The sequence below is a fragment of the Camelus ferus genome, chromosome 29 (assembly GCF_009834535.1).
Source record: "Camelus ferus isolate YT-003-E chromosome 29, BCGSAC_Cfer_1.0, whole genome shotgun sequence".
Classification (NCBI taxonomy): Eukaryota; Metazoa; Chordata; class Mammalia; order Artiodactyla; family Camelidae; genus Camelus; species Camelus ferus.
The window spans coordinates 15,915,651-15,932,443 of NC_045724.1; the positions used below are offsets into that span (position 1 = coordinate 15,915,651).

General features: G+C 37.0%; 1 protein-coding gene across 1 annotated transcript in view; it reads left to right on the forward strand.

Annotated features, from left to right (window-relative positions):
- Window positions 1-16,793, forward strand: part of C29H8orf34 (chromosome 29 C8orf34 homolog) — a 238,145-nt gene that overhangs the window by 40,293 nt on the left and 181,059 nt on the right. The window contains 2 exon segments of the mRNA XM_014566909.2: window positions 9,459-9,606; window positions 12,037-12,168. Of these exon segments, the coding sequence (XP_014422395.2) occupies window positions 9,459-9,606; window positions 12,037-12,168 (280 nt within the window).

Sequence of the window (16,793 nt, forward strand, 5' to 3'; positions counted from 1 at the left end):
TTTCTAGATTTTAAAAAATGTAAAAAATAGACATATCTTTCAACTCCGTTTCATCAGATTATATTGCCCACCACCCCAGTTTTACTTTGACAGACCCTGAGTGGTTCCCCTGTATTCCTCAATGATTGTAACTCTTCAGACCTCTGCGTGGTTTCCTGTATTTCTCAATAACTTTAACTCTTAATTATTGTCGTTCTCTCTAATATTACATCGCTATTCATTCTTGCAATTTTCATATATATGTAGATGACGTTTCCATCATGTGTACCTCTTTGCTGAACTCCTCTCACCCAATGATTGTTACCTTATTTCCTGCCTTAAATACTCCTGTTGTTATCAATAACTGCATGCTTTCCATAGTCTGTTTCAAGCATCCTTCTCTCCCACCATCTTCTCCTACCTTTCTAGTTTACTGCCTCTGGTAGCCCCACCCCATCTTCTCTTTGACCCTACCTGGACATCCAATGCATTGATCCTATTACATTTTCGTTTTCTCTTACCTCCTTGATGTCCCTGTTCTGCTTTCTATCCAGCCTAAATGCTGGGGCCAGTGGCCAGTCATCCTAACTGCCCCCTTGCGTGTACTCTCAAGTACCTTGCCCCTCTCTCAGCTCATCCTACTCAGTTAGCTAAACCATAAACTTGCCTAATACAAAGTTTTGCCTCTTTCATGCCAATGCCTCTGCAGCTGAATATGGCTGGGAGGAAAACACATTATCACACAAACTAGTCTTTAAATATATGACCACAAATCTCAAGTGGCCAAGTGGTCACCGCATTCCTCACCCACTCACTCTCTTACACTCCTGGGTCACTCACTATTTTATGTCTGTTTCCCTTTTCTCAAAACTCCCAGTCCTCATCTCCCATCCTCTGGTTCTGCTGTTGGCCTTGCTTCCTACATTACTGGGATAATCCAAATAATCTGAAGAGGAAACTCACAGACTGACAGCCACAACTGCAGAGCAGAATACCTTTCTGTTCTGTTCACTGACCATCTGCAACACACAGTGCCTAGTGTATAGTGAGTGCTCAATAAATATCTCAATAAATAAGTAAAAGATAAAGTCATTCTAAAGGAAGCATTGAAAAATATTAATTGAAAAATTGCACTGAGCCCATGAGCCCCGTCTGTCTCATCTATCTGGCTCCTTTTACCTTGCCCACAGGGGAGCTCTTGGTCTTCACCACTAAACGTGCCTTGTTCTTTACATTATAATGAACGGCACTGACATCAGCTCAGTCTTCAAATCCAAACGCCTGGGTGATTCGTTCTTCAGGCTGCTTTTACCCACTCCTCCCCAGGTCAAGTCTGCTTCAGATGTGTATAAAGTCAGGCTGTCACTTTGCATCCACACTAACACCACCACTGTAGTTTGATAGTCTCTGAAGAGTTTTGGCACATCTTTTAAAAGGGCAGATCAATCTCACTTCCTCAATTAAAACCATTCACTGGCTTTGCACTCTGTTTAAAGTAATAGTCAGTCTATATTTCTTAACTGACAAAGCTCTGCAAGTTCCGGCATCTGCCTACCTCTTCAACTCACAGACTGTTCCATCCTTGCTGGCATTTGACAGTTCTTTAGAATGTACCAGGCCCCACAAGGCCCAGGGGTCTTTGCATTTATTCTTCTCTCTGCCTGAAACGCGAGCTTTTTGAATGTCTGGTTCTAGTTTTACCCTCAGGTCTCAGATCATATATCATTTCTTCAGAGAGGCTTTTCTTGATCGCCCCATATCATATTATCTCACCCCCATTTCTCTTAATATATTCTCTGCTTTTTTCCCATAGAGCTTTCCAGAATCTATATTGATTTTATTTATTGATTTTTATTGTTTGTTTATTGTCTTACTCTCCCAAAGAATGTTAAGTCTCCTAAACCCTGGACCACACCAGTCTTGTTTATTCTGAGAAGAGTGCCTGCTATAAATCCATGATACGAAAGTGGAAGAGGTATCAAGGGAACTTTTGCTGTCTGTAGAATCCAGAGCATAATATCATAAGTGATGAAACTACAGGCTGGGAACAGTTTTTAGATAGTTTTGAATGCCACGAATGGAGGTAGGTGGGGTTTTTTTGTTTGCTTTTTGGGGGGATTTTTTGCAGGTAATAATTCAGCTACACAAGGTTTTTAGTAAAGTTATTGACATAATTTATTCATTTATTCATTCTTTTTTTTGCAAATGTGCCAGGATCTGTTCTTTGATCTTGGGAAACAGAGATGTCTAAGACATGTTTCCTGACCTCAAGAACTCTTCAGAGAGCTGAACTGGTAAACACATTGTTTATACAGTGGCATGAGTGTTGTCTAGAATTGTATTCATAATATTATTCAAATACTTCCTATGCCTAACTAACTCTGCTTGGGGCTGATTAGAGCCATTTTCTTTTTATTCCATGTGGTTCCTATTTTGATGGTCACTTCTTTGAAGCTATATTTAGTAGGCATGTGATAACATTTGCCCACAATTCCTTCTTCTTTTAATAAATGCCATTTCCAGCATTCACTTGGCTGTTAAAAAGGCTGTAGCTTTCCTCATATGCATACCACTTTAGCCACATTCGATAGCTCTAGGTGGGCACCTGATCAGTATGTCCTCTTTGTCTCTTCTGGGAATTTTTATATTTAAGACTCAGAGACTCAAAGTATTACACGATTCCTTTCCCCAAAGCAGACATTCTAGCACATCTTAAAACATGGGAAAAAAGGGAAGGATGGAGGAAAGACACAGGAACCATATGGACCAACTCCACCCTTGGTAGAAATGGCTCACAGTTTTCAACAACTGCTATTAAAACTACTGTTCAAAGTTTTAGTATATGTAGTAAATATTGAGATCCTTTTGAAGATCTCAACTGCTGTTCTTTTAATTAAAATATCTCTAATCAAAGTTTTAAAAAGCTAATAGATTTTACTATTTTAAAATAATAGACTTTATTTTTATTAAAGAAAGTGCTTTATTTCTTAGAGTACTTTTAGGTTTTCAGAAAACTTTAACAGAAGGTACAGAGAGTTCTCAGATGCATTTTTCCAGTTAGGTTTTCATTTTACTTTTAAGTCCCCTGGGAACTTATTCCACAGATATTTTAGCACATGTACAACCAGAGGACAATCTGAGTTCTGTGAACAAAAGAGTCTCCCAGGAAAACATCAAATAGATGTCTGTCCCCTTCTCACGTGTGCATGGAAACCTAGATGTTCCTTTGGAACCTATTTATTGCCAAAGCTCATAACAGAGCTTAGAGGTGTAAGGAAGCAGAAAAACAAAAACTTCCTCCATTCTACTTCTGTTTAGAAAAATGGAATGAGGGAAGAGGAACGGGCTTTAGTGGGGGTGGAACCCAAGTGGGATTCTATCAGTTGGGAATGGTGACATCAATTTAAAATAAGGCTGTTTCAGAAAATAAGGTATTTTGGAGACAAATGATTTTTCAAGTGGGTAGTCTCTTATTTATTTGTTGACATTGCAATGCCCATTAGCTGCCTATATATGAAAAATAGATGGGTGGTGATGGAGAGGGTGAGTGGAAGGTTGTGATCTCATGCAAATTTTTAATAAGACCTAATTAAAAATAGAAAATGGAAACATGCATATTTAGAATGAATTAATTCAGTCATCAAGTCTTAATGCCAATTTTGAAATAACATATTCTACAGATGGTAAGGTGCGATGTGCAATTAATATTTAACATAATTATGGGTACTGAATAAAAATATATCTGATTGACACCACCTCCCTTATTACTAGAGTGTAATATCCTGCATGTTTATTGATTTAACAAAAAGACTATATAGTGAGAAATTGCTGTGATTTTGGAAATGGTTTTAATTTTGTTTCCTGATGACTTTCTACTGAGATTGGCACTTACCTGTCAGGAAGTGAAGAAGTAACTTACTCCCAAGGAAGTTAGTAAGTGACTAAGTCCGTAATTTTTACGCAGAATGCCATGCTACCTGTATGCTGTGGGACGTAGAGCAAGGATTCTTAATCTGGATTAAATGAAACCTTAGAGGGTCAGTCCATGTATGGGTCAAACACCCAGGAATATTATGTAAAATCTGATTTTTGTGTGTATACACGTGCTTTTTGGTTTTTTAACCAAGGGATTGCATAGCTTTCATCAGTTGGAATGAATCTATTATTAAAATAATGTCTACTATTGCATGATTACTCATTCCCTTAACTATTCGTTTTTTATTTAATAATAAATGACTATGAAGAGCTACCAACTCACTGATGGTTTTGCTTTTATCTAGTGGGCATTAAAATTAAAATGTATTTTGAGGCAGTCATCACTTCTATTTAGTTAGCATTCATTCTCCAGCTTATTAATTAGGGCAATTTTCTATATAGTACAAGGTTATAATAGCCCTAACTTCGAGTAGTCTTTACATGATGTACAACACAAATTTGGACTCAGTAATTGCTTAGTGATTTATATTCTCTACATTGTTTTTCAAAATTCTTAAAAAGAGTGTTATCTTCATACATATTTATATTTTAAAAATAAATATATTTGAATTGGTACCAGTAACAAAATAATTAACCAAAAAGGAAACATCAGTGCAAGGAGCTGTCTCAATATATAGTATATCCATGAAATTTAAAAGCAGTTTATAATAAACTATATTAAGAGAACATTTATTAGTTTTATAATCTGAAAAAATAAAGCCAATAAAAAGATGCAATGTGCATATTCCATCAAAAACAGATGCTATAAAAGATATGATAAAAATGGTAATAGTAGTAATAATAAACATAATATATAAAAATGATATTATATAAATATATAAAAGTAAATAGATTTAAAAATATTAGCTAATACCACTTTTGGGAAGATCATTAAAGGGAGTTTGGTCAGGGAAACAGAAGCCACTCCGTATGTGGGTCATATAAGGTTTAATACAAACAAGTTTGCTTGATGGAGGGTTAGAAAGTTGGGGCACAGAGACCAGGGAAATGCTGCTGAAGTTTGGGGAAGCTGTCATCAAAGGTGGGAGGAGCCCACCCTGAAAATATCCACCTGGATATCAAAAGCAAGTGGTTCTCAATTCCCTGCCTGGAAGCTACTGTAGTTCCCCAGAACTGCCACAGCGCTCCCACAGCTATGTCTGCAGTGGAGGTTTTCACAAATTTTCTGGGAAGCTGGTGTCAATCTCTCGTCTGCCTGCAGTCAACTCCAGAGAACAATTTCTTCTGCTTCTCTTACTTTCTAAGTCTACTACGAATTCCCCATTTTGGGAGAACTAACCCAAATCATATAAAGAAAATTCTGGGAAATAATTCCCCAGCCTTAGAAGGAAATGTTAGGCAACCCATCACAATAGGCCACACGTAACTCAAGCACTCTTTATGAATGCTTTGTGATCATTATCCTACTTAATTCTCCTGGCAACTGTCATGTAGGTGTTAGTATCATTTACGTTTAGTAGGTAGGAGTATTGACAATTCCCTCGCCTAACATTTCCACAAGTGTTTTTGTTTCAGGGCATAAGTGCTATTATCACTTCCATTGTTTCAATTTATATGCGCCAATAGCTAAAATCTCCCAGGGATCCTTGGCTGGAAAACCACTGAAGGAGCAAATGAGGAGAGGGCCCCACACTACAGGCCTGATTCCTGGTTGAAAAGCGGGGCAGGCAAGGCTATTAGCAGAAGCTGCCCAGGCGGGTACCCTAAACCTTCTTGCCGAAGTTCAGAGCAGTCCCTGAGCCTAAGGCCTGAGCGCCGGGGCGGGATTTAGTCACTGAGCTGTCAAGGCGGGAACTGGTTCCCGGTCCTCCTAGGTGGAGACCATCTCTACTCTGTGGTTTCAGCATCCCCACTGGGTCTGAGGCTTAAGTCTCTGGGACGGTGGGCAAGGCAAGAGGAGTGGCGTTTCTGGCAACAGTTGAGTCTCTGTGGATACAGAGATACCCCTGCACACTGCAGCCAGCTCTGGGGACCCTGGGGGCGGTATCCAGGGCGTGGCAGGGCTCCCAGGCTCTCAGGACGACGGCGTTTCCAGAGTCTCGTCGGTGTGTCTTCCTCGGGACTGTTGCGGGGGCGACTGCATCCTGCGGGGGCGGGAAGAGGGTACCACCCAGGAACTCCCGTCCCCAGGCGCCTGGGCACCCCTAGGGCTCGGGGCAGGAGGGCGAGGTTCCCCGGACGCCTGGGCGCTGGGGGCTCACACTCAGCCCCAGGCCGCGAGTGGGAGTCTGCGCGCACGTCTGCGCCTGCGCGGGGCCGCTGTCGGGCAGAGCGGGCCGCTGGGACTGAGCGCGCTGCTGCTTCGCCGCTGGCGTCCGCGTTTCAGGCTGGTCGTCCGGGCCCAGCGCGGCGACGGGTGACCTGGTAGCTGACGGGCGGGCGCAGCGTCGCTCTGGCACCTGGGAATTTCACGTCCTACACTGAGGGTAAGAATAGTAAATGAGCCCCCCCCCCCCCGGAAGCACAGAACTTTCCCTAATGGTGTTGGGCCTCCGTCCTTGATACTGGTTTGCTGTTCTAGAATTTTCTTTACCTCTTGGTGAACGGTCCCTGTGCAACTTGCTGCAGTCGTGTTTCTCTCTCCCACCTCACGTCCCAGCTGCACGTTCGTTTCCCATCCCCTTGGTTTGTGGGCCGCTCAGTTGTAGCTCAGTGTGTCTCAATCCTAGCGGAGGGAAACCAGTCTTATTGCCAGCAGGTGGCTTTTCGCGTCTGGGAAAGAGGTTTCTGTCTAGTTCAAGTCCTCAAAGCCATTAAAGTCTGAAAGCCAGTGGATGCATGGATTGAGTGAGATAATTTTCTTAGAAAAAGAGGATAATTCTCTTACAAAGAGGATAATTCTTCTTACAAATACAGTTACATGAAACTAGACTCTGGCTCAACCGAGATATCCAACATACCCTACTGCAAACATTGGCTGTTTTTTCATTTTTCTTTTAACTTAATCTCATATATTCATTCATGGACCATGAGAGTATCCAAAACTAATTACTAGACTGATACTGTTGGGAAAAAAAAATGGGCAGGTGGTGCCCCTAATAATGGATACCACATCTCTAATGAGCTTCCGGGGTAGTCAGTGCTTCACACATGTTGCCACAACTTGCAGGAAGAATTAACTGTGTCCTGCGTGATTCCACTGCGGGAGAGGACTCTTGAAACCTCCTGCCTGCTTTTCTCTATCTTTGCCCCATGTGCCTTTTCCCTTTTCTGATTTTGCTTTGTATCCTTTTGCTATAATAAATCACGGCTATGAGTACAAAAAAAAAAAATTAATAGTGATTACTTGGTCTGTTACGACTGTATGGTCTGTCTTCCAAAGACAATATAGGAACACTTCAGTTTATTTTGAAAGAAAAAAAAAAACAACCCAGAAACTTTCCATCTAACTTGAAAGGTTAAAAGAAAAAGCGCATGAGATCTTAGGAGCTTTCAGGATAGAAATTGCTGTAGCTTTAAAGGCCTGTTACCTGACCTAATTTTGCTTTACCTGAATGCCGAGGCCTTACGTGACAGGAGTAATCTAGTTGGTCCTTCTATTTATTTTTCTTTCTATTTTCTCGTAGCTTTTATAATGTACAATTAATTTAAATAGAATATAATACATTTTTTTCTACAGGAGCAAAATCCAGAATGTTTTAAATTATGTTCCACTGATGTGTAATTGGGTTTTAATTGAACCCCACATTGCTTTACCACGTAGAGGAATGACTTCTTAAGTTATAACGAATAATTGAGACTTTAAATAACAGAAGTAAAGAAGACCTGTGCCAACGGGTGGTTTGCTTACCTGTTTTTTAGAGTATAAAAGTGTCTTACATTTGACAGATATTTTGCATCACGATGTGCTTATGGTCGATATCCTTTGCTCTTTTTAATTCCAGCTCTGTGTTCAGCCTGCACATTTTTGAGATACCTTGAGTTGTTTTGTCCTTGGGTTTGAGATCAGCTTGGAATCTTGTCATCTATAAAATCCATTTAACCTCTACTCAGATAAATTTATGTGTTCCTAGACTATTATGCATGTCAACAAATATCCCTGGGATATGACAGCAGTTACTTTCATAGAAGTTCAGAAGAGTATGTTTTGCTGGGCCAAGAAATCTATGGGTGCTTTAATTGTTGTTCATTAGGACAGCAAGGATTTTCTTATGTTTATCTGTGGTCAGTAAACCAAATTCATTCATTCATTCAACACCAGCTGGAAACTTGGTGGAATTCAGGCCCTAAGGAAAGAGTAGAGATCAAACCAGACCAGTCCTTGGCCTCTGTGCCGTAGTAGGGGAGGAGGAGAGACAGGCACGAACTGATGAACAAATATTAAATGAGATGATTCTAGAAAGTGCAGAATGCTGTGAAGAAAATAAAATAATGTGATAAAAACTTACGAAGATTGGTTAGGGTAAGCCTCTTTAAGAAGGTATCAGTAGAGGCTGAATGATAACAAGCCAGCCATCTGAACATCCCAGAAAAGAGCATTCAAAGCAGAGGAAATAGGCCACCACCAACAAAAAAAAAAAACAACAGAGTGGGGAATTTCCAGTATATTTGGATTAGCACTGCTGATACCTGATACCCAGTATAGCACTAGAACCACTGCCTCACAGAATCTGAACTTAAAATGACAATTGACAGACTAGAATTCTGGGCTAAACCCAAGAAGCTGAAATGTGACTGATACGAATGTAAAATGGTGTGTGCGAGTTCACAAACCCAGGTACACAGTGCAAAACGATGTCCACGTGACTTGGCCGCTGTTCATAAGAGAAACAGTCTTGGGATTCTAACTGACCACAATTTGGAGCTTGCCCTTTGCTGTTCTTAATTGGTGAAAAACGATGTGTAGATATTACCGTTAGGCAGATTTCTCCCTGATTTAAGGCATCATTAGAGCTGTCCAAAAATGGAACTCTCCATGGCTTCACTCATTATAAAAAAGAAAAGAAAAGAAAAAGAACAGAAAAGAGTGAATACCCATCAGGGCTTTTGGAAAAAGGAACTTTTTTTGGAGACTAGTTTAAAGTACTGTTTGTTTCTGTGAATCTGTACTTGTTTCTTTCATTCCAAAATTTTCTTTGGGGATATTTGTTTATAGTTAATAAAGATAAATGACATTGGTATGTAATGCATATGGAGAGGTTTATTGAAAATTTAGTGTATGATGGCATCTCTTAAAATAGTAAACTTAAATAGAAAAGTCTTAGACGATAGTTTTCAAAAGAATTTAGAATAAATTTCTAGTATGTTTTTGGACAAATATAATAATAAAATAAATATACCTTGGCTTTGCCATGTATTAGCTGTGTAACAGACAATTTACTTCTCTGCACTTGCTTCCTCAAAATGAGGATAACTTAAACTTGCCTGAAACAGTTGTTATGAGGATTAAATTAGTAGCTGTGTATAAAGTAGTTACAGCGGTACCTGGCAATAGTGATATGTAACTGTTTGCTATGTAAATGTATGCTCTACTCTGCCTTCAGGAATTAATGACCAAGTTAATAACTGAGACACCTGACCAGCCAATCCCTTTTCTCATTGACCATCTTCAGTCTAAACAAGGAAACCGTGGACAGCTTCAAAGAACTTTATCTGGATCTGCAGCTCTCTGGGCAGAAAGTGAAACATTAGGTAAATGAAAAAACATATTTTACAGTTAATGTTGATATATTTAATGTTAAATTCATAAGTCTGTTTCTGTATAGTAAGTAAATCCAGAGGTTACCTAGGGTTTCATGTATTCATCAATGACTTCACTCATATGCTAAAATCTGTCAAAAAATACTCTTGAATTTGACTATATTGTTATGTATTATGCTTCAAAAGATGAGAATCTGTGTATTAATTTGAATAGAAATAAGATTCAGATTTGCATGAAAAGTTTTTAAATCATATGAATTCAAACTATTTTAAACTCATTTCTTTTTATCAAGAATTTGAATTAAGGGCTTATAGCTCATCTATGTAGAAAGGTAAATCATAGATTTCTACAGCGTTACCTTTTTTGTAGGCCAAACCAATGACTACTCTCTATTTCCCTCAGCTCTAATTTTATCCTAATGTAGTAAATTCAACCTGAGGAAGACATATTTACTGCAAACATTGGGGAACCAGCCTTGCCAAGTCTGTGATAGTCCTTATTTCACCCACAAGCACTGGTGAGATAATTGAGTAGACTTGACTTCAACCTTTATTTATAAAATATGTGTCTGACAGCTTTTTTTCTTCCACACACTGGTCTGTTAGTTTGGTATTTACTTCCAAACCCAAATCCCTCCAGCCTGTTGCTTGGGTAGCTAAGTCCTTGCCTGACGGCATGGTCATCCGACTGACAGGGTTCCGGCTGTTTTCTCTTCTCTTCTCTTCCTGCTCTGTGCGGTCCCATGAAAGAATTTTGGTCTTCTTTGGCTGTATCCTCACATTGGTGCCTAAGCAGGGTAGGGGATGGGGTATCTTCTGAAGAATGTTGACAACTCTGGTGTTAGTTATCCATATGGAAGTGTCTGCATCATACAGGGAATGAGAGTGAATTCTTGGTTTTTCTTGGCCTCACTTTCTTAGGGTTAGATTCTTACTAGGACGGGTGTTAGGCATAGGCTTTAGTTTGTAGATGCAAAGAGGGCACCATTCTTGTGAAGGTGGACCGGAGAAGCAACTGTGAGCCCGCTGAAGCTCGTGTGAGCCCATATTTATAAACTGTTGTGTCTGGAGAGACAGTAGTGTGTTAAATTCTGTAGCTTTAATAAGCGCACATTTAATATCTCACCATTTGCACAGATCAGCTGTCTGTGCACAGTTTAACCAGATCTTCTGTTTAATCTCTTTTTCAGTTTTTCTTTGTATCATGAGATGCTGTGTTTTATGACCATGATTCTTTATTCCTTTAGCTATATTGCATTAGAAGAAATTACAGTCCTAAGTTGGGTGTAGAAAGACAAGTTCTGATAGACTGTGAAACAACATAAGGGGATGAATATGAGGTGGGGCAAGCATTGTGGGTGTCTAGAAGTTTCTTAGTCTCTTTCTGATATGCCCATATTTTGTCTTAGTTGTGTCTATGGAAACGCTTCTTGGGTTGTGGCAGAATGTGGACCAATATTTCTGTTCCTGGTGTTTTAGAATATTTATGACTCTTTGATATTAAATGGGATGTTGGAAGTAGAAAAATTGGATCACAGCTCATTAAGTAGAAACTTAACACTAAAATTTGAGGACTATTTCATGATGTCTGTTTGGTATTTAGAAGTGGGTAGCCAGAGAAAGATATATGAATCATCTGTGAAGCTAGAATGATTTTACAAGGTTTAAATTTAAACAAGAGGGTAGAAAGAAACTAAGGAATGTCACATAGATGAAAGAGGAAGGTAAAGAAGCAATGAGTAAGACAGAGGAGGAACAGTTAGACAGGTGGTATGGGCATGAGGAGGATGCCATGCCCTGAGAATAAGAGAAGAAAAAGTTCTGCTTAGTTAGGTCTGTCTAAAAATATGGAGCGCCAAGAAGTCAGGAGGGATAACTCCTAGAAAGATCGTTTCATTTAGGAGTTGGTGTGACATTGACCACCTTTGCAGGGGAACTATAGCTTTCAATAAAGTTGGTTAAACTACTTTCTTAAACAGAACAATAGAAAAAAATGAGTGGTACTATGAAAGAAATGTCAGTGAGTGTCATTGGTTTTATGTGTCATAGTGAATAACAGGTAAGGTAATAGTAGATGAGTAAAACTTATTTAAACATGTAGTTGTTTTTATTTACAACAGAATAAAGTGCTTTGTTCCATGACACTCATTTAAAGAATGTTATTTTAAGTAAAAGACTTACAAATAATTTCACAGTTTAACATGGTCTTATATTAATATATAAACTAATTCTTATCAAATACAAGACTTAAATTTATAGGAGAAATAAAGGAAGCAGTACTTTGGGATATTTGCATTATTTGGATATGAAGTGGCATAGTGTTGGTCAGGTATATCTAATTGCTTCATAAATTTAGTTTTTGATCAATCATTGAAATCATTTATTATTGTTTCTATAAATATATTTCTTTTGTTTCAGCAGAACATAAAGGAACAAGAAGGGATTTCAGAAGCTATGATAAACCCTGGCAATTAAATGCAAAGAAGCCTAAAAAGTCAAAAAGTGACCTTGCTGTGTCTAATATTTCTCCACCATCACCAGAATCAAAATCATGTAAGGAAGTTTGTCATTCAGATGTTATTTAATATATGTAAGTGTGTGTTAGTAAAATGAGAAAAAGATAAGAATTGAAGCCAAATATTTTATCTGATATTTCTTGCTATTCTAGTGAATTTCACATTTATTTCAGCATGAACATTGAGCTTTATTTATATATAACTGCTCACTCATATGCTCATATTCTTATGCATGTGTAATTGATTTAGACCTTTTTGAGTATAATATTCTTTTAAGAATATAAACTACGTGGAGCAAGGCCTTTGCCACTGATAAGTACTCCTTTCTCAGTCTATCTAAAAGTGTAATCCCTATCCAAACTCCAGCAGATGTTTGCCCCCTGGAAATTGACTATTATTTTAAATAGATTTGGAAAGGCAAAGGACCATGATTATCTAAAATAATCTAGAAAAATATGAATTAGTTTGGAGAATTTACCCTACCTGACTTCAGTTCTTATTATAGAACTACAGTTATCGAGACAGTGTGATTTTTGGTGAAAGGATGGGCAAACAGATCAGTTGAACTTAATCAGAAGCTAAAAGTACATATATGGTCAAATGATTTTCCACAGGACATGTAAACAAATACAATAGGAAGAGAAAAAGTCCCTTCAACGTGGGACATTCATATAGAAAAATACACACAATTTTGATCCCTACCTTAATTCATACTGAAAATCAATCTGAGGTGGGTCATAGGCCTAAAGATGAAAACAAAAACAGAAAATTTCTAAAATAAAACATACACGTATAACTTTGTGACCTTGGAGAGGCAAAAATGTTTTAGAGATGTTTAGTTACCATGGCTTCATACCAAATCAATCCAAAAAAATTTTTTAGGTTAAATTAGCATAACAAAAATTAACCGTTTTATAATGTACAGTTCAGTGACGTTTAGTACACTCAAAATGCTGTGCTGCTGTAACCTCTATCTAGTTCCAAAACATTTCATCAGTAGAAAAGGAAACCCTGTAACAAATAGTCACTGAACATTTCTGCTTCCCACTAGCCCCTGAGAACTTGCTTTCTGTCTCTGAATTTACCTATTTTGGTTATTTTGTATTAGTGGAATCATATAATGTGTGACCTTTCTGTATTTGGCTTATTTCACTTAGCATGAGACTTTCAGCGTTCATTCCCATTGCAGCAGGTGTCAGTGCTTTATTCCTTTTGGGGGCTGAATAATATTCCATTATATGGACATACTGCATTTTGTTTATCCATCCATTTGTTGTAGGGTATTTTGGTTGTTTCTGCCTTTTGCTGTCATGAATAGTGTTGCTGTAAACATTGATTTACCAGTAATTGTTTGAACACTCATTATCCATTATTTGAGTATATACCTTGAAGTGGAGTTGCTGAGTTGTATTGTGATTCTGTGTTTTAATTTTTAGGGGAATTGCCAATTGTTTTTTATAGAGGCTGCTCTATTTTATGTTCCCATCAGCAATGTAAGCAGCTTTCAGTTTCTCCGCATTCTCACCAACGCTTGTTATTTTCTATTTACATCAAAAATATTATGCCATCCAAAAGGGTGCAAAGTGAAATCTTGTTTTAATTTGCATTTCTGTAACGATTAACGATGTTCAGCAACTTTTCATGTTCTTCTTGGCCATTTGTGTATCTTTGGAGAAATATCTATTCAGGCCCTTTTGTTCATTTTCTAAAGTAGATTGTTACTCTTCCTTGAATTTTAAGAGTTCTTTATATATCCTGATACTACACCCTTATCAGATACATGATTTACAGATATTGTCTCTCATTCTGTACATTGTCTTTTCACTTTCTTGATAGTATTCTTTGATACATAAGTTATTTTGATGAGGCCAATTTATCTTTTTCTTTTTTTTTGTTTGTACTTTTTGTGTCATATCTAAGAAACCCTTGCCTAATCCAAGACCAGAAAGATTTACCCCCATGTTTCTTATAAGAGTTTTATAGTTTTAGTTTTAAAATTTAGGTCTTTGATTCATTTTAAGTTAATTTTTGTTTATGATGTAAGCAGGGTCCAGATTCATTCTTTTATATGTAGATATGGAGTTTTCCATTTGTTGGGCAGTATCATTTGTTGAAAATACTACTTTTTGCACATTAAATGGTCTGGCACGCTTATTTAAAATTCGTTGACAATAAATGTGAGGATTTATATCTAGACTTTCAGTTCTGTTCCACTATTCTATGTGTCTCTCCTTATATAAGAATGACACTTTTTGTTACAGAAGCTTAAAGATAAGTTTCAAAATTGGAAAGTATGAGTACTTGGACTTTGTTTTTCTTTCTCAAGGTTGTTTAGGCTATCCAGAGTCCTTTGCAATTCCATTAGATTTTTAGGATTAGCTTTCCCATTTTTGCAAAAAAAAGGTCAGTGAGATTTTAATGGGAAATGCATTCTGTTAAGAGATCACTTTGCGATTATTGTGATCTAACATTGTTAAAGATTTCAATCTGTGAATGTGGAATACCTTTCATTTATTTAGGTCTTCTTTAATTTCTTTAAACAGTGTTTTATAATTTTCAGTACACTAGACCAGCACCTTCTTGGTTAAGTTTATTAACTATTTTATTCTTTTATATGTTATTGTAAATGTAATTTTTCTTATTTTCTTTTTCCAATTTTTCATTGGTAGTGTTTAGAAATACAACTGATTTTTCAAGTGTTGGTCTTAGTCCTGCAACTTTGCTGAACTTGTTGGTTGTAACCATGTTTTTATGGATTCTTTAGGCTATTCTACATAAAACTTCATGCAAATAGAGATAGTTTTATTTTTTCTTTTCCAATTTGAATGCCATTTATTTCTTTTTCTTGTCTACTTGCTCTGGCTAGACATTTTAGTAGTGTTGAATGGAAGTCATGAAAGCAGTCATCCTTTCTTTTTCATCATCTTAAGGGGAAAACTTTCATTCTTTTTCCAACCTAGATGATGTTAGCTCTGTTTTTCATAAATATGTTTCATCGTATTGAAGATGTTTGCTTCTGCTCCTAGTTTGGTGAGAGTTTTTATTATGATGGAATATTGGATTTTATCATTTGCCTTTTCTCCATCAATCAATATAATCATGCATTTTAAAATTCATTTTATTGACATGATTATTACGCTAATTTTCTTATGTTAAATATTTTTGTATTCATGGTATAAATCCCACTTGGTCATGATGTATAATCCTTTAAATATGCAGCTGAATTTGATTTGCAACTATTTTGTTGAGGATTTTTGTATCTATATTCAGAAGAGAGATTGGTGTGTAGTTTTCTTGTTATATCTTTGTCTTTTGTGTCAAGGCAATGCTGGCTTTATAGAGTGAGTTAAGATGTGTTCCCTCCTTTTCTATTTTTCGGAAGTGTTTGGAAAGGATTGGTGAAGAATTGAGAAGAATTGGTGTTAAGTCTTTAAATGTTTGGTTGAATGTACCAATGAAGCCACCTTATACTGTGGTTGACTTTGTTGTGAGTTTTTTGAATATTTATTCAGTGTCTTTACTTGTTACAGATTTTTTAGTTTGTTCTTGAGTAACTTGGTAGTTTGTTTGATTCTAGGAATTTTTCCATTTCATCTAAGTTATCCAATTTGTTGCTGTAAAATGTTCATAATATTCTATAATCCTTTTTAAAGACAGTTCTGTAAAGTGTGTAGTAATGTCTTGATTACATTTCTGATTTTAGTAATTTGAGTCTTCTCCCTTTTTTCTTAGTCTAGCTAAAGGTTTGTTAATTTTTAGAATCTTTCTTAAGAATCAACTTTTGGTTTTGTTGATTTTTCTCTATTGCATTTGTATCTTCCATTTCATTTATCTCTTTTCCACTATTTATTATTTACTCTCTTCTACTAGGTTGGGTTTAGTTTGCTTTTCTTTTTCTACTTCTTTAAGGTATAAAGATCAGTTACTGACACAAGATCTTTTTTTTTTTTTTAATGTGGGCTTTACAATGATAAGTTCCTATATGAGCACCAGTTTTGCTGTATTCTGTAAGTTTTAGTGTGTTGTGTTTTCATTTTCATTTGTCTCAAGATGTTTTCTAATTCCCATTGGAATTTCTTTTCACCAATTGGTTATTTAAGGGCATGTTGTTTAATTTTTCTCATATTTGTGAATTTTCTGTGACTTTTGCTTTTAATTTCTAGTTTCATTCTGTTGTGGTCAGAGAAGATACCTTTATGATCTAAATATTTTAAAACTTACTGAGATGTATTTTGTGGCCAGATGTATGGTGTATACTGGAGACTATTCCATGCGCACTTGAGCAGAATATGTATGGCTGTTATGCTGTGGAGTGTTCTGTTTATGTCTGTTAGGTCTAATTGGTTTATAGTGTTGTTCAGGTACCCCGTTTCCTTATTGATCTGTTGAGTTGTGCTATCCATTATTGCCAGTGGAGTGTTAGTGTCTCCAACTCTTATTGTAGAACTCTGTTTATACCTTCAATCATGTCAATGTTTGATTCACATATTCAGGGGCTCTCTTGTTAGGTGTGTATAATATAAGTAATTGTTAAATCTTCTTGACAGAGTGACCTTTTTTAAATCAATATATAATATCCTTTGTCTTGTAACTAGTTCTGTCTTAAAGTCTGTTTTGTCTGATAGTAGTGTAATCACCTCTGCTCTTTTGGTTACTATTTTC